The following is a 25,316-nucleotide window of genomic DNA, read 5'->3' as shown; positions in this document are numbered from 1 at the left end:
ACTCTGTTGTGTCCATTCACTTATAAGTGTAATTGATAAGTTACTGACACACACACACACACACACACACACACATATATATATATATACATGTGTAGCTTTCATTGGATTCCGTTGGACATTCAAATTGATAAGGGAAGAGTTGATGCCTTCGACCCATTATCGAGACCCTTGGAATAGTTCCAAAGCCTGCAGGACATGCTCCAAGGGTAATTTCAATCATTCTTGCGCTTTATCGGTCTCTTTCGATGATTTTCTGATATATCAATTAATGTAAAACTTAGCAAATCATTATCCTTGTCGGGCAGGGTTTGGAAGCGGTTCAAGTCCGTGACTCCCGGTAATTTTCCTGAGAAGCTGACCTTTAGAGCGGCTCAGGTAAGTAGTAGTATGATATACTTCTATTTTCAATACATTTATGATGCTAGATTATTATTTTGATTATATATATTCTATTCTCGTAAAGTGCGACCAGCAGCCACGGGGAACGCATCTATGCGGATACTATGTTTGCAAGACCATTCGCAGGTTTACCTCTGAGCACAAGGATCACAGATTCGACGTAAGCAATGAACATTCACACCTCTATTTTTACCCGTCATTCTTTGTTATCATGATTGATATTCATATTCATCTCCTCTTCTTATATAGTACACGACCATGAGGACGAATGTCCTACCAGAGCAACGCGCGATTGCTGTTGCAGAGGAGCTTACGACCTTTCTGAGGACGGAAGCTATAGATGACAAAGGACGATTTAGTGTAGCTAGGGGTCATTACTGATGTTCGTCCATGTAATCGAATAGACGGGCTCTAGTCCCGATAATTCAGATCTCCATATAATTGTATATATATATGCTCGCTTGTAAGATAAGTTAATAATATATATATACATAATTATTTCTATTTAAATTATATGAAAACTAATTCCCGAACACCAAACGAGGCATCACGTTAATCTCCCGAACACCTAAACCCTAAAACCCAAAAATAATTGCATTCAAAAAAAACCCAAAAATAAGCAAAATCTGAGACTTTAGTGTAACGAGCCGGGACTAAAGGGCCTGCCCCTCGGGCGCTACGAGGCGCCCACGTGGAGCACCTTTAGTCCCGGCTTATAACAGGGCCGGGACTAAAGGTTAGGCCTTTAGTCCCGGTTGATGAACCGGGACTAAAGCCCCTTACGGGCCGGGGCTAAAGGCTCCGTCCCCACTAGTGTCATGAAACCTTTTATTTAAAAAAGTTAAATTTTATAAATTTAAGTTTTAGAAAATTTGAAAAACAAATACACATGTATGCAATGATGTAAAGTGTATGTGTGAAAAATTTCATAAAGAAATACCTTGAATTACGAGCTGCACAAAAAATAACAAAATCGTGAATTTTGAAGATGAACGGTACATATCCTGAAAAACCCCAGATTTGTCTTTTTTATGTAGCTCACATTTTAATATATTTAGACCTGAAAATTTACACACATGTACATTATGTATCTAGGTATATGTGTATTTATTTTCAGAATTTTTGAAAACAAAATAGTTTGAATTTTAAAGTTTCTAAATAAAGGGTTTCATGAAGCTCGGTCTTCGTTTGGCATTTTCGTCATTGGACGGGCTTATTTTTGCTCAATTATTACTACTAGCTAGTAACCAAGAACACGCAAATCAACTACTCAACTCTTTGTCAGTTGTCACTCTTATTTTTGGGGCTGTTGGGTGGAGCTTTCCTGTCGATGCGTACGGAGGGGGAATCGCGTGCGTGATGTGCATGCACGCACGCACGCACGGACAGCCACACGTGCCCCGACCCCGGATGTTTTGTTTGTCTCACGCCCGTGGAGCTAGGTGAACGGCGCATGTCGGATTCCCTACGTTCGGACACGCGCACGTGCCGCGTCAATCGTACAGTACTACGTGACCGGGGAAGCCTGGCTAACCCGATCACACTCTTCTCGTGCTGATCATGTTATGGGTGGGTGGTTCGGTTCCACGAACTACTCACTACATACTCCTTCACTTATTCAGCTACGGAGATTGTTGACCGATCATCAGACCCACGCTGTGTCGCTGTTAACAAACAGAACACAGTCATGGCCGATCGGTTACCATGCATGCACAATTGCACATGCAGATGCAGTCCCGGCCGTTCGACGACGACGATTCAGAGCGCCTGATTGGTCGCGGCATCGCGTCCATAACTCCTCCGTCGACCGGGCCGGGCCATTGGTTTGGTCCAACGGTTTTCACGTTCGCCCATTCGAATTCAAGGCGCGGCGCTGTCAGTTCGTTAGGCCTGTTGCCAGGGGCGGCAGCACCACATGCGTCTCTGCCGCCGCCCGCCGGGAGGAGGTGCGGGCTAGACAGAGACTGCTGCTGATGCGTCGTCGGTAAAGCTCACCCTCGGTTCAGAATCCAGACTCTTCACCTTCACGGCAGCGGCCTGTTTTTTTGGCCTTTTTACAGGGAAAACTTTGTTTTTCCCACTCTATTTTCTACCCACTTTGCTGAGTAGCAAGAGTGAAATGTCAATTTCTAGAATGTCATAAGTAAAATGGGCAAAAACTAGACTGATAAAAACAAAGTTTTTCCTTTTTTTTCATACAACGGGTAGGAATGGAAGTCCATCATGGGTGAGAACGAGCGAGCCGGGACAAATTTCCATGTTTCAGTCCTTTTATTACAAAAGTTCAACTAGATATTACTTGTATGTTTAAAAACAATTCAAAATTTGATCATTTTTCTATCCTACCGTCAAGGCACCTCATGGTAGGCAACTTATTCACGTCAGTTCAACGCACCCCTATCGTTAAACAGGCTGACGGTAGAGTGCAACCCTATCATCGAGGTGTCCAGTTGTAGGTGCATACATGCACCGATACTTTATTTTTTTGGTGACAGGGCATGCATCCCTGCTGCCAAGCGCCTCCGCGATAGGCTAGTATACCCTATCGCCATCGGCCCCGGCGGTAGGAAAATGATCAGATCCTAAAATATTTTCTAAGAGTGATTGAATTCGGCTAAACTTTTGCAAAAGGATCAAAACACCAAATTTTGTCACGAGCCGGACCAAATGCTGCGAAGCACGATGTGACAAGTAGAACCCGCCCATGGACCCCAAAAAAAAATCCTAAATTGACGCTCTTTGCGTCAAGGGTGGCTCCTATTCGACGGATAGGTCGCGCACTAGCGACGTAGCGCGTACCCCCCCCCCCCCCCTCGCGTCTCTCCTTCTGTTTTTGGGCCGACCCACTTCTGTTCTCTTCTCCTCCGCAGCGTGTTTTTTCCTTCTCCTTATCTTTCTTACTTCTCTTCTCCTTATTTTTCCCTATTCATTTCCGTCGCTCCTCCTTCCAGATTTGCTCTTTCATCTCCTTCAGCACGCAGATGAGCCGGCTTTCTGGACCATTTTTAGATTCAGACTCTTCATCTTGAAGGTAACTGCCTGTTTTTCTAATGATAACATGTGATGGGAATGGAAGCCCACAATGGGTGAGAACGAGACGAGCTGATTTTCCCCTCATTTAGGCCCTTCATATTAAAAAAAGAAGAGTTTCTCCAAAGCCAACGGAGGGGAGGAGGGGGGGGGGGGGGCTGCCCCAGCCTCAACATAGCTGCGCTGTTGCTGCCCATTATGTTTTGTGACGTAGGCCCACATAATTCATAAAACATGGCAATAAATGATAAATACAAGCAGCTAAAATAGAAATTAGGGTTGTGTTGGTGCGACAGTTCTATCCAGAACTTTTATAATCCACAATGAACATTTTTTGATATATGCTAACAATATTTAAATACACATTGAACATTTTTGTTATATATGCTGAAAAATATTTAAATACATATTAAGCATTTTTTAATATATGATAAACAATTTTAAAGTACACAATGAACATTTTTGTGTGCTGAAAAATATCTCGCTACACATTCAACCTTCCTGTGATATATGCTGAACAATTTTAAAATACACATTGAACACTGAACAAATGTTGAATATTTTCTTAATATTGGGTGAAGATTTTCTTAAATATACAATCAACATTTTGTGTACAAACACACAATGAATTTGATATAACACTATAATATACTAAAAAGAAAAGAAAATAACAAACACACACAAAAAACAGAAAAGATATGAAAAAACGGAGCGATCATGGGCCGGCCCAAACTGTGGCATCGGGAGTCGAGCTTCCGCGTAGCCATGTCCTTTTCTTTCTCTGATGTAGATGCACGATCTTTACCAGCTTCTATTTCACGTCTTAAGCCGTGTTCGGATTACCTCCACTCCACAACTCCACTCCGGGAGCAGGTGGAGTTAGGTGGAGTTACAGTAGAAAAACGAGGAGCACGTGTTTCCTAGCTCTGCAGCTCCGGATTTCACGGAGTGGGTGGAATTCCGAACAGGGTCTTAAGCACTGTTTTTTTAGTTGAGCTTAAGCGTTGGTTAAGGTTTCATGCTCCAAACCTTAAAAAGAAAACAGGGAAAACAAAGATTGAAATAAAGAAAAGTAAAAATAGAAATCAAATATTAAAAGAAAAACCAATAAGAAAACAGATTAAGGAACCTTATGAAAGATTCCCTAAACCAGCGCCTGTGCATGTTAGCTATTCCTAAAATGGATCGTCCTAACCTTCTCGCCTACCCGAGCACCTTATATTGGATATAGTCTAGTTTTGGGCATTCATAAAATGAACCCAACTTTTGTAGGAAGTTGGGCATGCCCATGGTAGGCATCCATGTATGGTTTACTTAACTTTTGACATTGTATGCAAGCTGCCACACATCTGACCATTTATCAGTCATTTTTTTACTGAGAAAACTCCAAAACTGTAGAATTTTTCGAAAACCAAAATAACTTGGCATTATGTTTTGAATTGATCATACAAGGCCATGGAATTTTTTAGGCTATTTCAAGGATGTCAAGAAATAACCGGCTCTAAAACGGAGCCGTCTAGCCTACCCACACATCCTTCGTTGAACATGGCCCACTTCTGTACATACTTGAAAGGACCCTAGCTTTTACAGGAAGTTGAGCATTGCCATGGTAGGTATCCATGTCAGGTTTGAATGATTTTTGACACTTTATGAAAATTACGACACGTCTGGTCATTTATCGATCTTTTTTATCGTGAAACTTCAGAATGTAAAATTTATTGGAGACAAAAGAACTTTACATGGAGCCTTGAATTGGTCATACACAGCCATAGAAAATGGGGCCATCAAGGATGTCGAGAAACAATGAGCTTTCATACGGAGCCGTCTACCCTACCTGAATACCCTCCATTGAAAATGGTCTAATTTTGGACATCCTCGAAATTATTCCAACTTTTGTGGGAAGTTGGGCATGCCCATAGTAGGCATACATGTCGGATTTGAACAATTTTTGTCACGTTCGGCCATTTATCGTCCTTTTTTCACCGGGAAAATTCCTCCAAAAATGCAAAACCTGTCAAATATCCAAATAAGTTGGCATGGTGCCTTGAATTGGTTGTACAAATCCATGGAAGAGAGGGGTCATTTTAAATTTTGCATGCAGGTGGGCATGACCATGGTAGTCATCCATATCAGGTTTGTATGATTTCCTACACCGTCCGGCCATTTATCTATCTTTTTTTTACCAAGGACACTCTAGAAAATACAAAATTTGTCAAAAACCGAAACAAATTGACATGTTACGTCAAAAATTCGTCATACAAGCCACTAGAAAAAAAGAGGCCATTTAAAGGATATCGAAAAATTCTGTTTTTTTACAAGAATACAAAAATATATTCAGGGAAGCTAAAAAAAATGGTTCCAATATTTTGCTCATATTTTTTATTATTTAACTCCAAATTTATTAGTGTTTTCCAAAAAATCGTGTTCAAAAATTTGTATTATATTCTATAAATGTTAGTGTTTTGATATTGGGCAATTTTGAAAGGCATGGACATTTTTGGAAACTTCTGTACAATCTGTAAAAATGCAAATATTTTTATTTAATGAATAAAATTTTAGAAGGAAAACGTTTCTGATTTTTTGCACAGTTTTTTTATAAGGGAGAGCATTTTTTGAAATAAAAGATAAAAAAATGAAAGAGGAACAAAAATTAATAAAATAAAAAAAGTGAAAAATGACCGCTCTGCAACAGTAAACCGGTTGCTCAGGGATAATTCTACTAGTGTGCGTTTTTGTAATTAGAAATTGAAGCTTATTAGCTTATGTGCTTGGCAATGAGCAGTCAGCAGTGCAACAATAGGCTGACCTGTCTACATGACTCTTCTCCCGAATGACGAACCCTATTTGCCAAGCGATATGGGCTGACCCACTTCGAGGGAGCAACCGGTTTCGACACCTTTTAGAAGGTTACCTGTTTTTTTACTGTTTTGTTTTCTTTTCAGTTTTCTACATGTTTTTTCTTCTTATATTTTTTTTTTTGCTTTTTACCTTATTCTGTATCTTTTTACATTTGTTTACCTTATCCTGTTTATTTTTGTTTGCTTCTTTTTTTTTCCATAAAATCGAAATTTAAAAGATGTTTAAATTTCAAATTTTGTTCATGTCTTCAAAATTATTCATGTTTTCAAATTTATTCACGTTTAAACAAAGTTTGAAATTCCAAATTCCAATAAGCTCCCAAAATTCTAATTGTGTTCATTTTCCAAAAAAAATCATCGTATTGTAGAAGAATGTGCACCGTGCATTGACAAAAGTGTTCAATGTATATAAAAACATGCCCACCTTGTATACTCCCTCCTTTCCAAAATTCTTGTCTTACGTTTGTCTATATATAAATGTATCTAGTTGAGTTTTAGTATTTAGGTACATCCATTTCTAATTAAACTTAAGACAAGAATTTTGAGACGGAGGAAGTAGTTTTTTTGGTTCAGCGTGCATTTTATACCATGTATTTTAAGAAAACTTGATCAGTTGTATTTGAATAAAGTTCACAGTAGAGTAAGAAAATATTCAGTTTGTATTTTGAATTGTTTTATTTTCAGATTTCTAAATGAGTTCACATTTTTTTAAATATTCACGTTTAAGAAAAGAATATTCGTAATTAGTTTATGATATCACAACACTGTTCAAACTTTCAATAAATTTTGTCCATGTTTGTTTCCAAGAAATATTGAGTAAGTAAGGCTGCCCGTAATGGTAGTATCATAGGTAGCATACTCCCTCCATTCCTAAATATAAGTCATTTTAGAGATTTCACTAGTGGGCTACATACGGATGTACATAGACATATTTTAGATTATAGATTCACTCATTTTGTTCCGTATGTAGACTTCTAGTGAAATCTCTTAAAAGACTTACATTTAGAAATGGAGGAAGTATCATGCATGCCAACTAGGCATTTTTTATGAGGTGGTATAGAATTAAATGAAGAAAGAGAGGGTTGAGTATTATATATCATGATACTGTATCATATTAAATGATGTGCTACTATGTGTCTTGCATGACAATAAATAAACTATACTATGATAGTAATATATGATAGTATGCATTACGGATGTGGTATCATACACTAGTATCATATGCATGATAGTAGTATATGATACTACCCATTACAACTAGGCTAAACGAAACTGCATCTTTAATTAGTATTTTAAGCTTGTCTGGTTAGCATAGCTAGCACGCATGCGGGAGGTTGGGAGTTTGCCTCCCGTCGGTTGCATGCTCTTTTACTCTCCAGAACCTTCTTTTGATATTATTGTAGTGTCAAAGAAGGTTTTACATTACGGGACAGAGGGAGTATATCTTTTAAAATCGGGCTGGTTTTTTTTTTAACAAAGTACATACGCAAACATTCATATACACGCGCATACACACATTTCTAGGAACGTACACATGCATATTTTATCTCTATGAACACATTCGAAAGACTAATCCGACATATCATCTTGAGATTTACGAAGTCACCGTAGGCGCCTCGTCGTTGACATGAACGTCTCCTTTCACTAAAAGCATATTACCAGAAATTCTGAAATAAATCTAAAAATAATGCAAATATCAGGACTTGAATCTTGATGGACTGGATCCTTGGCTCGCCATCTTTATCAGCAAAACACTGGACTATTGCGTACATGCATTAGTCCATATACATTGATGAAGTGTGTATAATTTACCAAAGGTCTATATTGCTTTTTATACACTTTGTGCAGGGTGTGCACCGAAGCGAGGCTCTTTTTCTATATAGTTGGTGAAACAAAAAAATGCTTGACTTTAGACAAATTTAGAATTTCATGTACCTTCAAACAAATTAAGTACTTCCAAATGAATCAGTCCAATTCACATGTCTGCCACTCTATCCCCATTTTGCTTGAATGGGCAGGTTACAAATTCTAAATTGAGCTTAAATTGCCCCTATAAATTTGAAGTGAATGGCAAAAAACAAAAACAAATCATTAAGCACGCCATTTGGTGAGTATGTGTTTCCTAACATGTCTTGGAACCTCTAAATTCATATGAAGCGCCCTCCATATAACGAATGAAGATCAGCGATACGGGGACTTGAAGCTTGCTCTTACAAATCGTATATTCCCAAGTGACCCTCATTTCATCCGCAAAAAAGAAAAAAGGAAAAGAAAAGTGACCCTCATTTGTTTTGACAAGAAAGAAATACTTCTTTTTTCGTCTGTTTGCTAGTAAACTTTCCCATTCGTCACCTACATTGAGACAAGAGATTTCAGAGCTAGAAAAATGTTAGACGTCAAGCTCATGACACGAAAGAACATCCAATTGAATCAAAGGAATCCAAATGTCTGCCACTCCAGCCCCTTTTGCTTCAACGGGCAGCAGGTTACAAATGCTACCAGCGATCATTACACATTCCCTCTCAATAACAAAACTGTGGTGGCTTCTTACATCGTGACAATGCTCTACGCACAGAGCCTAACTACGCAATTCATACCGTGTCACCACCAGCGCAGGTGCAGGTACACGAAACAGGACAGGGCAAGAGACATGAAGGGTGCATTGGTGGTGGCAACGTGAGCCTGGTCGGCGTCGGAATCGTCGTCGTCTGATCCAAGATCAGGCTTGCGGTTGCCCGGCGGTGGTCGAGATGTAGACCCGGCTGAACCGGGTGATCCGGCTGTGCTGCATATAGGAACCCAACATGATAATATGAGTTTGAAACTGCAAGGTGCAAAATTGTGGTAACAACAGATTGAATAAATTCAGCACAACACAGTCAGTAGCCACTAGCCACAGATTGAGATAAGTAAACATCTCATTTTATTCGACGTGTTATATAATTCAAATTTCATCTACCAAATATCATGCCCTTCTAGCTACATTGGATTGCACAAAACATAAACAAAGTTTATTAACGGATTGATTGTTAACAATTCCTCACACCACTGCATTATTCTTCATGAAGTTCTACAAATGGAAGCAAGTACTACAATGTAATGTGATGCATGCATGTACCTTGGAGATGAAGGGTAGGTGCATGATCCATAACCTGAAACGAATTAGTAGAAGTGCATCAGTGCTCCACATGCCTAGGTACAACTACAAATGACCGGAAGCTGAAGGAGATAGCCCTGAAAGAGTGAAAGCAGGGCTCACACCCAGTGAATAACTTTTGGATATCTCAACGCCATCACTTAATCGGGAATTGTACAGCATTTTTTGATAATACATTTAAGCTAAAGTTACAAAAATATGGCAGACCAAAATTCAGAAATCGAGCTATATATACATCAATATTCTTTGTTCAATTCATCGAGGCGCAAAGATTATCGCATTTTCTTTGAGAAAACAAAACTCCCAATGAAGGCATAATCCCAAAGGTTCCAAAAAGAAAAGCACGCCGGCTATTTACCTATTAGTGCAGTGCTAGTGATACTACTAACGAAGCAAAAAAAAGCGAAAGCGACACTGGTCAAGCAAAAAAAGAAGAAGGCAAAAGCAAAAGAGACGCGTGCATGGAATGGATTGCAGTGATAGGAAGCTTGCAAGTTGCAACTGAGGAAAAAGAAGCACCATACTACTAGTAGGAGTACAATGCAATCCTATTTGTTGAAATATACTTCAATGCAAATGTGTTTATTTTGAAATAAACCAGTACAGTGCAAGTTTTAAACATAACCAGCGCATAATTAATTGATCAAACCGATCGAGTGCGCAACGCATGCGTAACAGAGAAGGAAGGAACAAAGAAGCGAGAGCGAGCTATGGAAGGTGAAGGATTTTACTGACTGGGGTCGGTGAGCGTGACGGTGGCGGTGCCGGCGAAGTCGCAGGCGCCGGGCGCGGCGCGGGAGCGCTGGTAGACGGAGTTGAAGGCGTAGGAGGCGTGCGCGGCCAGGGTGTTGGGGAGGTAGCAGAGGCCGCTGGCCTGGATGGGCGCGCAGTCGGCGCCGCCCGCGGGGCTGCACGCGTAGTCCAGCGCCGCCTGCACCGTCTTCACCGACGCCCCGGTGCGCACGATGCACCACGTCGGGTTCGCGGCCCCGGCGCTCGCGAGCAGCTGCAGTGCCCACACCGCGGCGAGCCACAGCGCCGCCAGAGGAGAGCGCCGGCGCCGCATGTACGTTGGTAGTCTGCGGGGAGCGTGGAGGGTGCGGGGCGAGCCGAGAAGCAGGAAGAAGAAGAGTAAAGGTGGTGGGAATATGTGCGCGGTGGTGGGGAGGGAATATGAGAAAGAAAGATGGTGGGAGCGGGGGAGGGAGCCAGGAGGAGGAGGATCTCCTTCTCCATCTCCATGGAGAACTGCTTTCTTTTCTTTGCTTTGCTTTTCCTTTGGGGGTTGTCGAATTACGACCGGAGAAAGGAGAGAGGAAACGCGTGGGAGAGGGGGGCTAGGGAATGGAAAGAACAACAAGCAAGAAGAAGATCAACTAGCAAGAAGGCAGGCGGCTGATAAGAAAATGGAGAAAGAACATGAGCATGCATGTACTAGGTTATCAGAGGTGACAATTGAACTAACCTTGCGACGTCATTTTTGGAGGCGTGCATTGACTCGAGGAACCAGTGGATGGTTTTTGCTGTGGAGCGGTAATTCATGGCACGCATCGATGATGTGGAGGCTTGGCGATGTGGTGCAGCAGAGTCTTGGCGCCGGGTGTGAGATGATGAACGCGTGCAAAGAGGTGGTGTTGTCTGGCACCGTGGTAACGTCGATAGCGGGCCTGACAAGGTTGATGTGTCACTAACTTGTCTGAAGAGGGATCGGCGGATGACGGCGGCGGTGGCATTTGAGAGTGAGCCGAACCGGTGTGTGCCCCAGACTTGGCAATGTGGCTTGGTTGGGGCCTCCGATTTTAGATGTTAGAATTTGGTGCGAGGTCTCTTTTGGTATCCGGCTCGGATAATCGCCACCCTTTCATCAACTTGATAGGAGTAGTGATAGATGTTGTCAAAATGATGGCTTCGGACTTACTCGTGTAATACTTTGTAAAACCTTTGTGAATAATTAATGAAACTGTTGCATGCATCGTTCAGCTGCAGAGGCCCGGGGCATCCTCCTTAAAAAAATAATTGAACTAACCTCTCGAATTAGTGCACAAATAAATGTATACAATAGAGATCAAAGCAAGATGGTATCAGGATGTGCCCATGAAACCATTATCAGTTGATTTTGATTGGATCTATTTTTCGCGTATGGTTTGAGTAGATAATGTAATAGAAAGAGTGGGTGAGAAGTTTTCTCGGATGATCCTTTCCTTTCCCTCACGTGAAGCGAGCTAGGGCAAAGTTCTCCCCTCCAAGATCTACTAGCCAAACCTTGGACTTGCCTCCCGTCCAACGGATGGAGGCGAGGAGGTGAATCACGGTGCCTCACCTCCAACTTGTAATTTAGGTTAGGTTTTCTTAGTCCTTGTAGGGGCAACGCATGGGTGGATGGCAGCGCTTCATCTTTAAGTTAGTCTTTCAGATTTCGACCGTCCTCGAATTCGCCCGTCGGGATGAAGGTTGATGAAGCACCAGTGTTGCTTCATGTTGTCTCCCTAGGACAGTGAGGTTAGGTTTTTTTTTCCATAAATGCATGACTATGAGATCAAGTGTCAGGCACTTCAGATCGATTCAAGGGTTCAATGATGACGACTACAGCTCCAAGGCGCTGGTCCTTAGGAGCATGTACACAAATACTTTACGGTTGTCATCGACAAAGATAGACCGGCTCCAATATGGGAACGACGACATCAGCTGAAAGTGCATTGTCTCCCAATTGATGTTTTGTTGTTGATGGCAATAGAATTGCTGAGATCTAATATGGTTTGTCAAGATTATCTTATGACATTGGACTCACCATCTTAAGAAATAGAGCTCACCATGTTAAGAACTATTGAGTTCCAATGACGAGAGAACCCAAATTTAATCAGTCTTGCGTGAAGATAAGTCCATCATTCAACTATGTCATAAGGCCTCATCATATCAAGTTTGAGGGTACAAGACATGTGTATCTGTGATATGCACCATCAGATATAATATTGTTCGTAATCACACGTCTAGGGAAAAAAGTCGGCTGCTATTCAGAAATAATCCGTGGAAGGTTTATGTTTAGCCGGTTAACCAGAACCTTGGAGGCAATCCTATACAATTCAGTACACATGTTAATTGGACAAAATTAATATAGACACGATGGTATCAGTGCTAAATCCAGCTGATCTCGGGTAGGGGGTTCTCAGTTGTGGATCTAGGATCAATGGATAACAGGAGACAAGGGAGACAACCTTTACCCAGGTTCGGGCCCTCTTGAGGAGGTAAAACCCTACATCATGCTCTGATTATATTGATATGAGGGGGTATCGACTATAGGGGGATCTACCTCGAGATCGGATGAGTATGCTCTAACCCTAAGGTGTGTCAGCGATGGACCTAAACCCTTGTTCTAAATAGACACCAGGAGTATCTAGGTTTAGATAAGGTCGGTAACCAACTAAAGATAAACATGCCAGTTGCAAGAACTTTTCTTGAAGTATACGCCAAGTCTTCGGTAGCTTCCATCTTGCTCCCGAGGTGGCCCGCGACTTTGGTTCTCGTCTAGAAGGTGGTTTAAGTGGGTCCTAGTTTGGCCCATGGACATCAAACCGGACACGCTAGTACCCTCTAGTCTTGGACACCCTCAGTAGCCCCTAAACTTGTCTCCAACGGTGAGGACTACCATTCTCTTCATATTATCTTATTTGCATTTGATGTCTTCGGCTTCGCAGGCGAGTTCCTCCATAGATGATATGTGTTTGGACCCATAGTATCAAGACGACTTAGTCTCAAAGAGTCGCCTCGCAAAAGTGAACATTCACTCATCTCACAACTTTTCCCGAACCGTCGCTTTTTTAAGACTGATTTAAGTCAACTATGGAGAGTCGAACTGCACCCCGAGGTAGCTCTCTCATTGGCACGTCTTAACGGTGCAGAGATCGTACTCCTCCTTAAGAATATGAAGTTGATATTCTTTCAGCTTTTTCAGCCGAACTGCACCCCGAGGTAGCTCTCTCATTGGCACGTCTTAACGATGCAGAGATCGTACTCCTTAGCTTTTTCAGCCGAAGACATACACTTTTAGGGGTCGATATTCTTCGAATAACTCAGACTCCTCAGTGACTTATAGAGCCTCTGTACACTCACAAACATACCAGTCTCTTAACCTATAAGTCTTCAATTCACTAAAATCACTAAGGGGCACTAGATGCACTTACCCATTTCAAGTCAAGTGTGGAGGGAGCTACAATGGTATCAAACCTATTGGAGATATATTGTAATCCATCGGGTCAGCGAATTAATCACGTGAAATCTTTGATTTCTTCAGCAAGGGGTGCCTTAAGAATATGAGGGAGACTGTCAAGGGTATTCTCGTTGTGAATAATGAGTCCCTTAGTGACAGATATCTGGGTCTGCCCACAGATGTTGGCAAGTCAAAAATGGGTAATTTCAAGTACCTACGACACAGGGTGTGGGAGAAAGTCAGAGGATGGATGGAAAAACTTCTTTTAGCCGCTGGTAAAGAGGTTATTATCTAGTCGATTGCCCAATCTATTCTAGTATACTCTATGTCATGCTTCAGGTTACCCCGTGGCCTATGTGACAATATCACATCAATTATCAGACCGTTTTGGTGGGGGTAAGCAGGGGAAGAGAAAACCAGCCTGGGTATCTTGGGACGTGATGACAGATCCAAAATATCTTGGTGGAATGGCTTTTAGGTACACGAAGATCTTAAACTGGGCACTGTTAGCTGGTCAAGCTTGGAGAGTCCTCATTGAACCAAGTTCTCTTAGTGCAAGGATTTTGAAAGAAGCCTACTTTCCAAACACAAATTTCCTTGAAGCAGAGGTGGGTAATCATCCTTCTCAGATTTGGAGAACGATGCTGGATGGTTGGGAGATAATGCAACAAGGGGTGATCAAGAGAATTGGAACAGGAAGCTCAACCAAGATCTGGGAATCTAATTGGCTTCCAAGGACGGGGCCGAAGCGCCCGATCACCTCCCTCACACCAATCCGCCACAGCTGGTCTCGGAGATCATTGATAATACTTCAGCTTCGTGGCGGAAAGGTCTGGTTCGGGCGACCTTCACTCCGTTTGATGCATGCGCTATCCTCTCAATCCCACTCTCTACCCAAGCGCTTGAGGATTCTTGGAATTCGTTAGAAGAGAGGACGGGCAGGTTTACCGTCCCCTCCGCATATCGCATGGTCATGAACAACAGAGTGTTGGGCAACATTGCATGGGAAACAAAAAAAATCCTACGCACACGAAGACCTATCATGGTGATGTCCATCTACGAGAGGAGATTTAGATCTACGTACCCTTGTAGATCGCACAGCAGGAAGCGTTAAAAAACGCGGTTGATGTAGTGGAACGTCCTCACGTCCCTTGATCCGCCCCACGAACCGTCCCGCGATCCGTCCCACGATCCGATTCGATCTAGCACCGAACGGACGGGACCTCCGCGTTCAGCACACGTACATCTCGACGACGATCTTGGCCTTCTTGATCCAGCAAGCAAGACGGAGAAGTAGATGAGTTCTCCGACAGCGTGACGGCGCTCCGGGGGTGGTGATGATCTACTCCTGCAGGGCTCCGCCCGAGCTCCGCAGAAATATGATCTAGAGGAAGAACTATGGTGTCTAGATCTGAGTTGCACGTGGCAAAAGTTGTCTTAAATCAGCCCTAAATCACCACTATATATAGGAGGGAGGGGGAGGAGGCTTGCCTTGAGGGTCAATCCCTCAAGGGTGCGCCGGCCAGGAGGAGAGGAGGATTCCTACTCCATTTATGATTGGAAAGTGGAGTCCTTCTCTTCCTTCCCACCTCCCTTTTTTCTTTGGTTTTCTTCTCTTGGCGCATAGGCCCTCTTGGGCTGTCCCACCAGCCCACTAAGGTCTGGTGCGCCACCCCTAAGGCCATTGGGCTTCCCCCGGGTGGGTTGCCCCCCTTCCGGTGAACTTCCGGAACCCATTCGTCACTCCCGGTACAATGCCGGTAATGCCTGAAAACCGTCCGGTAACCAAATGAAACCATCCTATATATCAATCTTCATTTACGAACCATTCCGGAAACCCTCGTGACGTCCGTGATCTCATCCGGGACTCCGAACAACATTCGGTAACCACACATATAACTCAACTATACTAAAACATCGCCGAACCTTAAGTGTGCACGCCCTGCGGGTTCGAGAACTATGTAGACATGCTCCGAGCCACTCCTCGTTCAATATCCAATAGCGGGACCTGGATGCCCATATTGGATCCTACATATTCTCCGAAGATCTTATCGGTTGAACCTCAGTGTCAAGGATTCATATAATCCCGTATGTCATTCCCTTTGTCCTTCGGTACGTTACTTGCCCGAGATTCGATCGTCAGTATCCGCATTCCTATTTCAATCTTGTTACCGGCAAGTCTCTTTACTCGTTCTGTAATACAAAATCTCGTGACTTACACTTAGTCACATTGCTTGCAAGGCTTGTGTGTGATGTTGTATTACCGAGTGGGCCCCGAGATACCTCTCCGTCACACGGAGTGACAAATCCCAGTCTTGATCCATACTAACTCAACGAATGCCTTCGGAGATACCTGTAGAGCACATTTATAGTCACCCGGTTACATTGTGACGTTTGATGCACACAAGGTATTCCTCTGGTGCCAGTGAGTTATATGATCTCATGGTCATAGGAACAAATACTTGACACGCAGAAAACAATAGCAATAAATCGATACGATCAATATGCTACGTTCATAGTTTGGGTCTAGTCCATCACATGATTCTCCTAATGATGTGATCCAATTATCAAGCAACAATACTTTGCACATAGTCAGAAAACCTTGACTATCCTTGATCAACTGACTAGCCAACTAGAGGCTTGCTAGGGACATTGTTTTGTCTATGTATCCACGCATGTATCTATGTTTTCATTCAATACAATTATAGCATGGATAATAAACGATTATCTTTAAACAGGAAATATAATAATAACTATTTATCATTGCCTCTAGGGCATATTTCCAACACAGAGAGCATCGGGGAAACTAGCTAGAAGAAAATGGAGGAGCATCGGGTCTTGGCACCAATAGTACCGGATGGTCTGACCTACGGAAAACTAAGGTACCTTCGAAGCTCAGGGTGTTCCTGTGGCGACTGGCTAGACATTCAATAACAACGGCAGATCTGCTAAATCACCGCAACATGTCCACAACTCATCTATGTGGCCGTGAGGACTCGTGGAGACATGCTCTTTTGGAGTGCACCATGTCAAGGTGCATCTGGGCTTTGTGTGATGAGGTTTTGGTGGAGCATTTATCTCTCAACATTGATCCTAATGCGAAGAATTGACTTCTTTCGATGCACGAGGGGTTGTCACCGAAGCATTACACCCTCATGGTGGTAACCTTATGGACTATATGGAAAGTACGGTGAAAGGCAATCTATGATAACATCTTTCAGAGCCCGCGGTCCACTAACCAATTCATCAAAACTTATATTTCTGAACTCCAGGCGTTCGATGGACAGCGGAGCGGCCGGGTGAGACAAACGATACCCCGACCTGCAGGTTGGATACCACCGCCGACCTCAAGATCATTGTGGACACTGCGGTGGCCCAAAACTTGGGTCGCAGTGTTGCTGCAGCGATTTGTCGCGGCAAAGATGTCTCTTTTGAGGGGCATCGGTAGTACTCTTCAAGGGGATTAGCGACCCACATACTCTCGAAGCTCTAACAGTCTGGAAGGCTCTACAATTACTGAAGATCTAAACTGTAAGAAGATCCATAGACCGGAGTGTTTCATTTCCTTCTTGTAGTTTTGCACATGAGTTTAGAAACTCGAATTTGGAGGCTCACAATTTAACGAAACATGTCTTTAGACTAGGGATTGGCCGCCGTGCCTCGTTAGGCACCCCTGGTGATCTCTTATTTTTACCTGTAAACTTGATGCAGTAATAAAGCTTCACGAAGTTGTCTAAAAAATAGCAGCAAACTCGTCTTCCTGGCTCCCGTAAAAAAAAAAAAAAAAAAAAAAACTCGTCTTCCTGGCTGGATTCTTCCCACAATCAACACAACAGAAACAAAACACACGTCGTCTTCCGGGACAGCTTCTCCCCATCCATCGCTGCCACCGATCGAGCAGCGCTCCGGCACGGCATCATCTGGAGTACGTACGTACGTAGTGGAGTAGATGCAAGATTTTTATCTCCCTCTACCTGCACGGCTCAATGAACCTCAACGTGTTCTTTCAAACGATTTTGATTTCGACAACGGGACGAAGACGAAGGAAAATCGACGTGCCGGGCCATGCTACTCCGTGAACCGAGTGGCCACCGCACGTCCACACGGCGAAGAGACGGGGACCTCCGAGCGACTGCATATTCCCTTGCTTGCCCCGCAGGAACAGGAGGAAAACGGAAGGAATCAACGTCGGTTTCAGGGTGTCGCGTCGCAGCGCTCGCCGACGAATCGACCGTCGCCCGCGCCGGCCGGATTCACCCAACGGACACACGGCCGGCGGGCCAAGTGGCGCGGCGGTGTCCTCCAGCTCCAAGCATCCACAGCTGCAGTCAATTCCAGCGCGTGGTTACCGCGTGCGTTCCAGTGACGTGCGTTCGTAATTTCGTGGAAAATTTTCAACCCAGAATATTCACACGCCTGCTGGCAGGAAATGTACTTCTACATGACAGTGGATATAGATGCTATCATATGTACATACATGAATGAACATGACCAATGTAAATAAAGAATCTCATCAATATCAATACGCCTAATGCTACGAACATCGTGGATGCGTCGACGGGTTCTAGAAGCTTCTGGCACGTCAAAACCCGTTGTAGTAGCCGCCGAAAGACACCGTCGCCCTGGTGGTGGACGCGCCACCTACGACCGACGACACGGCCTGGTTCATCCTGGACGCCTGCTCCACGGCACGATGAATCCTCTGCAGCAGATCAAAACAAGCGGAACAGTCAGGAACAGTAGACCATTTTTTTCACTCCAAAATGAAATTCCCCCGTGCTTTAGGCTAATCTATTCCAAGATTCCATGCTTCAGATAGAAAGAAGATCAGATCGTCAGTTGCAGTGGGTCATTTTCGCCCCATTCTCTAGTGCTTTGGCCTGATAAAATATATACGAGTACTAGAAAGAAGATTCTGATCTTTAAAAAGAAGCATCATCAATTCTATTCCGATTGGACATGATGATGCAAGGTTGCTCAACTCATGCAATGATTTTTCTTTCCTTTTGCACCTAATATAAGTATAATAAGTGAAGTATGAGTAGTTTATGTGATTGTTCGAGCATGTCGTTAGGGGAACAGTGACAAGATTAAAGTGCTGAATTAATTCAAGAACACAAGGGAAGAGTCATCAACCTCATCATCGGCATACATCTGGAACTGGGACTTCTGGTCTTGCATCATAATCTTCCCCTGCTGCGGCCTGCCGCCAAGCACGAGGACGCAGAAAGTGGCAGCGGCGACGCCGAACGAGCAGAGCGCCCCCACCCCGTTCACCCGCAGTTTCCCAACGCTGAAACCAGCGCAGTTCATCCCTGCCCTGTCTCCCTCAACACCTTCTTCCTCCTCGGCACCCAGATGATCAGGTGCTGCTTCCACCATCACCTCGTCCTCATCACAAACCTCCTCAGCAGCAGGGGACTCGACGTTGACGATCTCTTCCCCCTCTTCTGCACCGGAGACCATGACCTCAGTCACCTCCGACGCGAGCTCCCCTCGCCTCAGCTCAGCCTGCACGACGCCGATGTCCTCGACGGCATGCTGCTGCTGCTGCTGCTGAGAAGAGGCAGCTTGCACCGGTGGATCCATGGCCTCTTCTTCATCTAGGATGCAATCATAGGCACAAGGGTGAGATGCAGGGTGGAGGGCGAAGTGGCCCATGTCGATCACGACCAAATCAGGCCCAATCAAGAGCTGATCCTGATCCTTACCGCCACCAGCAGTGCACCCCTCCATGAAGAAGGAGCTCCCGAGGCCAGGCACGATCTCCCACTCATCCAGGCTGATCGCATCCATGCAAATGGAATCCCCTCCGGTCATCGCAAGAAACGAGAGCCGATCCGATCAGGGGGTTATTATAGCTAGCTGCTCGAACCTGCCTGCCTGCAGCTGTAGTGAGGATACTATGGAAGGGATGCTCCCCAAGAATCAGAGCAAGTAATGGCTTGGAAGGATACTTTCTTCTTTCTCTTGGATGGAGGGGAAGAAGAACTGAAGATGCTAGTGTGGCAGTGGGAACTAACACGTTGCACCAAAGGGAGATGGCAACCCGATTTAAGGAGTTCCTGCGTGTATGTGCTTTGCCTTGCTGCTAAGTGACAAAGATGAAAGTGTTCTTTGGGGCCTACCAGTGCAGACTTGTTCCTTCCTTCCTTCCTTTCTTCCCCCTTACTCAGTTCTTTCCAGCTGCCATATTTTTCTGCAAGATCAGTTAACTTCTTCCAGTCAATCTACAATGAGAAAGTAATTTAGTAGTACTATACAAGAGGGTAAAAATATCATTATAGAAAAGCTTTAGGATATAATGTCGGCGCAGTCAAATCGGTCCAACTGGTAACCTCCTCCACAATTCTAAAGTAATCCCAAGCTCCAGTCACCAGCGCAGCGTTACTTGGCGACCTTACTTGCACGGCATAGCAAAAAATGTAATCAAATATGTCCTCTCCGTTGCTGTCAGTGACGCCGGATCCAAAAGGGATTTCGATGAACGTCCTTCTCAAAATCAAGTTGCATATTAAAAGCATGCTTTCAGAGAAAATCAAGTTACAAATTAAAAGGACGCTTTCAGAGAGAACTTAGTGCCCACTAAGTAACATAACGGATAGGGTCAAAGTTATTACGCGGCAGATCATAAACAACGGAACTGAAAAACGGAACCAACGGGAAGTAGAGACGGGATAGGGACACACACCAAATGAACACGAAGGGCGCAGGAGATCGAGACGCGTGTTCAGAAGGTTCTGCAAAAATACAACTCAGAAAAAGTTGAGATTGTGACCCAAGACAACGATGGGTAACCATGCACAGGACAATGCAACTGGGAGAAAAGGAAATGAAATGGGTCTTCGCCGTAAAACAAATTCACTTGAAAATGAGAACAGTTCGGATTCAGAACTTTTTTTGTTTCTTTCAAACAGCATGGTATGTGTAAAAATCAAGACAGTTTTACAATTCAGAGCAGGAGTCAGCAGCCCGGGATTTAAGCTGGTGCAGACAAGGGTGGGATAGTGAAGCCAAATTCTAACCGAAGCCGAAAGATATAAACGAAAACACTCAGATCTTCACCATACATCAAAAAGTTAATTGAGACAAATGTCAGAGATCAGCTATCGCGTCAGCAAAGCAAAACGCATCCCTATATACAACAAGATGAGATCCTGAAAATTTACATTCTGGTGTTCCCACATGAGCGGATGCACATACATAGCAGGATGGGGAAGCAAGACCAAACAATTTTGGATCATATATCAGCAACTAGACTATTGACCAGCATCACGAAAAAAGGCTAGGCATGCCGTAAGGAGGATGGTTCACCCAGTGAGACAGACGCAAACGACGAAGCCCATGCTCGAGCATTCCTCGCCCCTTTACTTAGGTCCCTTGTCTTACTGCTCAGTCTAAGCTTGCTCCAAAGCCTCTGAACATCAAGCACAGTCAATGCCCGTTCCATAAGTTGGCTTGACCCCCTACGGATTCTTAAGTTCAAGTTCTGAACACGCACAATCAAGAAGGCTCTCAGTTGGGAAATGACAGTGGGGACGAAGTGGGCCGCGACCTTCATGATTATAAAAAGGACTCCAAGAAACAGGAATGGCTCGTCTTTCGCCATTTTGCGCAGAGACCGGCCTCCTGGCATGACTGATCCCAAACTTCCAGTGTTCTCTTGCTGATCAACATCAATATATGTAACTGGGTCGAGGCCTGCAGCAAGAAATAACTTGCTTCAATGCTTGAAGTGATAAAATCAACCTAACAAACTTATCATCAATGGCTGTAGCAGTGCAGTGTGCAACATACGCATATCCATTTTAAAATGAATTGAACAATGGAATATAATCCATATTGTCAAGACAGGTTATTATGAGTATGCCCAACTGCCCCAAGAACAATCAAATATGCTGTTGTTCGACATTCACAGGCATCAACAGTAAAACGTTTCAACAAGTAGATCGTTGCAGCAAGACGTCAATCCTGATGTATGTGGTCAAGAGTATCATTCATGGAATCAAGGGCGCAGCTCACTCCCCACCATGCCACAGTCTCCAATGTAAATGAGTACTAGATCAATTAGAAGCAAAAACAATCCTAAATTTCAATCGAAAGAACCCAATGCACAATATTTAATCATGTTCAGGATATTTGTAATTGGTACCATATCAGTCAGGTGCTGAGTAGGGATAAATAGGCGAATTTTCCAGTTAATCAGCTATTCAGTGACCCACCGAATAGCGATTAACTGACTGGGGTGCCAATAAACTGGTCGATATTTGGAACAAGAATCTGAGTTGTGTTCAAGTTTCAAAAGCAGACATATTTGAAACAAGCTGTTACCATTAAATAAACTATGTCTGCAGGAAACAGAGGAGTAGCTACTCTCATGTGTGCATGATACTGAGTGCAAGAAATGATATTCGAAATCAAAGAATAAAGGTAACGATCATACCTGTAGTCTCTTGATAGAACTGAACCAGAGACTTCAGATCTTTTGTACCCCTGTAACGAACCATTGTAGTCTCATTTGCCAGAAGAATGGCTGGAAAGCCACGGACACCATACCTTGAAAACAAACTGCAGTAAGCAGAAGAGGTAGGATGAGCAGTAATTCACTGGAAAAAATAACATGTTGGAAACAAAAGGGACAGGATGTATCACTCAGGCACGCAAAAAGATTTCAGCAATCACATACCTAGGCGTCGCAGAAGATTCTTCGACAGCAAAGTGGTGTATCTGAGGGAACATGGTGCTGAGAGCTTCAAATATTGGTCGAAATTTGCTTGAGAAAGGACACCATGCAGCATAGAAAAGAATGGAGCATGAGGCACCGGTACAGCGAAGGTTCAACTCTTTATCAACAGCATCTCCTCTCACCTTCAGTAGGAGGAACATATTTCAAATTATTAACAGATAATCAATAATCATGCATATGCATATCAGCATATCAGCATTCTTGTACTGTACAAGATTAACATTTATGTAACAATTCTTTGTGTATCTGCACTGTATCCTCATCACGCTTCTGTTTGCTCAAATTAAAATCTCGTCCGTAATGTAAGAAGAAACTAGATACTCCGGAAATGACATGCACATCTCTTTTTATTCTGAACTTACATGCAGTGACCATGTTATGCCACTCACCTTTTTAAAAACATCTGTTATTGACTAGAGAAGCACTTAAAACCGTATAACATACTAACATGACATGCAAGATGCAACACCACTGCGTTGCGTCCTTTGGAACAGTGGACCAGAACAATAGTGTGCTCCTCACATTTCCAAAATCAACTGAACTAAAAAGCTTTTAATTGCCTGGTTGCAAAAGTCAGTAAACCATTGTTACATGCATACATATAGATGCCCATCGATGACTATTAATTTCATTCCTTCTTTTTTTATTCGCTTTCCTAATACTAGCATGCATGTGCACGTGCAAGAGCACCAGCGAAAGACACGGCCAATCACGTCATAAGGTATGTGCCGCACTGGCAGTTTGTCTCCTTGCCAATAGCCAATAAAATTGGTCGTTTGCTCAACTGACATAAGAAAGCACAGCACCTCAGCGGGATTTAATGTGATCTTTGTCGGAAACCAGGTGTAAGACCAGGACAACGCTGGGTGGTTAGATTTGCATTCCATGGGATTCTTCGTGGCACCGAACAGAGCGGTGCTAGCATAGACTATGGTGGTGATGACGGGGTAGCACAGGCAGCAAAAGATTGGCCACCATTGACAGTTCATGGAGGTGGAGATGATGGCATCACCGACAGTACAGATGGAGATAGCTAAGGGGTCGTGTTGTTGTGTTATTGAAAAAAATAAAACTATTGTGCCTCATAACTCTTCTCTTTCATAAAAGGAAAATCAATGTAAATGGGACATTATGTAATGAAGTAAAGTTTTCCAGGCTTAAATATATGTTCAAGTGATTTGGACTATTTACATACACCTTTTCTTTTAAAATTACACGGAACTTATGCTCAACGTTATAACTAAGTACTAACTGATAAATGTTTTCAATAAACTCGAAAACTAATAATACCCAAAATATTCCCCACAACAATGCACGGGCAGGGCACTAGTAATGATGCTATTTGTGTTTCCTCTCGGCCATGTTTTGAATCTAAACTAAGCGCACGAATCCGAACCAAGACAAGCTTGGGTAACATATGGATGGATCCAGCTAAGTAGTAACTGATAAATAAATAAATAAAAAGGGCAGCCCGGTGCAGGGAAGTGTCCGGCCACTTTGGGTCTTCTGTACACAACATTTCCCTGCATTTCTGCAAGAGTCTGTTTCGAGGACTCGAAACCGTGACCTTCATGGTCACAAGGCAACAGCTTTACCGCTGCGCCAAGGCTCCCCTTCTAAGTACTAACCGATAAATGTTTTCTACAGATTTGAAAACCAATAGTACCCAAAATATTCCCCGCGAGGATGCGCGGGTAGGGCACTAGTAATGATGCTGTTTATGTTTCCCCCGCCTGCGTTTTGAATCTAACCTACACCCGCAAAATTCGACCTACGCCAAGCTTGCGTTAACACATGGATCCTACCGTGGCGCCTAGACACCGCAGCACCGACGCGTCTCGATTATTCTCCTTGGCCTGAGCCTAGACACGTCTCCGTGGCGCCTAGACACGTCTCGATTATTCTCCTTGGCCTGAGCCGCCCATGTTTTGTTTGCGCCTGGTGATTTCCTGATTCTATGGGATTGCAATTCACATCATTCCAGCCACGAATATCCCTCCAGACACATTCCCCACCCTCTGTACCAAACAAAATCCCCCTCCACCGTCGCCCCGCTTCAAAACCTAGTCCCCCGCCGCGTCAGCGATTCAAAACACTCCACAGCCGCATTGTGACCAAAACACCCCGTGCGTGACAGCGTGAGGAGGATATATGGCGCGCGGAATGAATCTGGGGGGTCGGGGCTACGACGCAGGGCACGGGGACAGGGGTCGGATTGGGTTGGGAACAGGCGGCAGATAGGGGAGGAGGGTCGGAGGACGGCGGGCTACCTCGAGGGGCCGGGAGGGCACGATCCGGGCGGCGCGGGGGCAGCGCGATCCGAGCGCGTCGAGGAACGGCGGGCCGGCCCCCCGCGGGCAGGTGGGCTCCGCGGCGGGGGACCCCGCGGCGGCGGAGGCGGCGAGGAGGAGGAGGAGCGCGGTGGCGAAGGCGACGGCAACGGCGGCGCGGCGCATCGTCGGAATGGCAGCGTCTTGGAATTTCTTCTTCGTAGGGGAATTTTCTCCGTGGGCGGGGGGTGGGTGGGTGAGGGGGGACTGGTAGACCAGATTTGCCACGAGCCTATGTTGGGCGTAGGCGAGCTGACGTGGCTAGCACTTAGAGCATGGTTAATAGTATAGCCAACTGCTGGCTGTAAGCAGTCTTATAGCCCGTCTTATAGCTAGCTTGTACAATAGTTAGCTATAAAAAAATACTTTTATTATATATGATCCACCTTTCATCCTCACAAAGCACCTAGGAGCACGTGCTAGAGCTGACTCTTCACGAAGAACCTGTTTCCCTTCTCTCTCCTCTTCTCTCTCATCCAACTTAGTAAAAATATAGTATTTTAATCCTTACAGCCTGCTGACTGTACCTTATTGTACTTGCTCTTTGTGGTTGTGGCGTAGACAAGCTGGCCTGGGTCTGGTTGCTTGG

General features: G+C 44.1%; 3 protein-coding genes across 3 annotated transcripts; all 3 read right to left on the bottom strand.

The window, feature by feature from the left end:
- Positions 1-8,695: 8,695 nt before the first annotated feature.
- LOC123399040 (PLASMODESMATA CALLOSE-BINDING PROTEIN 3-like) lies at positions 8,696-10,767 on the bottom strand. The gene is made up of 3 exons (XM_045093471.1): positions 10,183-10,767; positions 9,409-9,442; positions 8,696-9,075 (listed from the first exon to the last, which is right to left on the bottom strand). Exons 1-3 carry the CDS (start codon positions 10,511-10,513, stop codon positions 8,892-8,894), a joined length of 549 nt encoding a protein of 182 aa, XP_044949406.1. The 5' UTR covers positions 10,514-10,767; the 3' UTR covers positions 8,696-8,891.
- Positions 10,768-18,071: 7,304 nt separating this feature from the next.
- On the bottom strand, positions 18,072-19,882 carry LOC123452861. Its single transcript, XM_045129586.1, has 3 exons — positions 19,363-19,882; positions 18,788-19,254; positions 18,072-18,353 (listed from the first exon to the last, which is right to left on the bottom strand). The coding sequence occupies exons 1-3, from the start codon at positions 19,469-19,471 to the stop codon at positions 18,234-18,236; spliced, it is 696 nt and encodes a 231-aa protein (XP_044985521.1). The 5' UTR covers positions 19,472-19,882; the 3' UTR covers positions 18,072-18,233.
- An 809-nt stretch (positions 19,883-20,691) lies between these two features.
- Positions 20,692-24,853, bottom strand: LOC123452860 (5'-adenylylsulfate reductase-like 5). The gene is made up of 4 exons (XM_045129585.1): positions 24,668-24,853; positions 22,338-22,519; positions 22,095-22,219; positions 20,692-21,352 (listed from the first exon to the last, which is right to left on the bottom strand). The coding sequence occupies exons 1-4, from the start codon at positions 24,851-24,853 to the stop codon at positions 20,937-20,939; spliced, it is 909 nt and encodes a 302-aa protein (XP_044985520.1). The 3' UTR covers positions 20,692-20,936.
- Positions 24,854-25,316: the final 463 nt, after the last annotated feature.

Source organism: Hordeum vulgare, chromosome 5H (genome assembly GCF_904849725.1).
Source record: "Hordeum vulgare subsp. vulgare chromosome 5H, MorexV3_pseudomolecules_assembly, whole genome shotgun sequence".
NCBI classification, from domain to species: domain Eukaryota; kingdom Viridiplantae; phylum Streptophyta; class Magnoliopsida; order Poales; family Poaceae; genus Hordeum; species Hordeum vulgare.
Note: the sequence above shows the minus strand (reverse complement) of the source record. Positions and strands in the feature narration are given on the sequence as shown.

Excerpts from the sequence above, each read along its gene's own strand:
- LOC123399040 (XM_045093471.1), bottom strand. The coding sequence starts at position 10,513 with ATGCGGCGCCGGCGCTCTCCTCTGGCGGCGCTGTGGCTCGCCGCGGTG. Across the intron at positions 9,443-10,182 it reads CGTCACGCTCACCGACCCCA|GTTATGGATCATGCACCTAC; the intron begins GTCAGTAAAATC and ends AATTCGTTTCAG. Across the intron at positions 9,076-9,408 it reads ACCTACCCTTCATCTCCAAG|CACAGCCGGATCACCCGGTT; the intron begins GTACATGCATGC and ends TCCTATATGCAG.
- LOC123452861 (XM_045129586.1), bottom strand. The coding sequence starts at position 19,471 with ATGACCGGAGGGGATTCCATTTGCATGGATGCGATCAGCCTGGATGAG. Across the intron at positions 19,255-19,362 it reads GGGGTGCACTGCTGGTGGCG|ATGAAGAAGAGGCCATGGAT; the intron begins GTAAGGATCAGG and ends ATTGCATCCTAG. Across the intron at positions 18,354-18,787 it reads AGATGTATGCCGATGATGAG|AGGATTCATCGTGCCGTGGA; the intron begins GTTGATGACTCT and ends GATCTGCTGCAG.
- LOC123452860 (XM_045129585.1), bottom strand. The coding sequence starts at position 24,853 with ATGCGCCGCGCCGCCGTTGCCGTCGCCTTCGCCACCGCGCTCCTCCTC. Across the intron at positions 22,520-24,667 it reads TGCCCTCCCGGCCCCTCGAG|GTGAGAGGAGATGCTGTTGA; the intron begins GTAGCCCGCCGT and ends CTCCTACTGAAG. Across the intron at positions 22,220-22,337 it reads GAATCTTCTGCGACGCCTAG|TTTGTTTTCAAGGTATGGTG; the intron begins GTATGTGATTGC and ends TGCTTACTGCAG.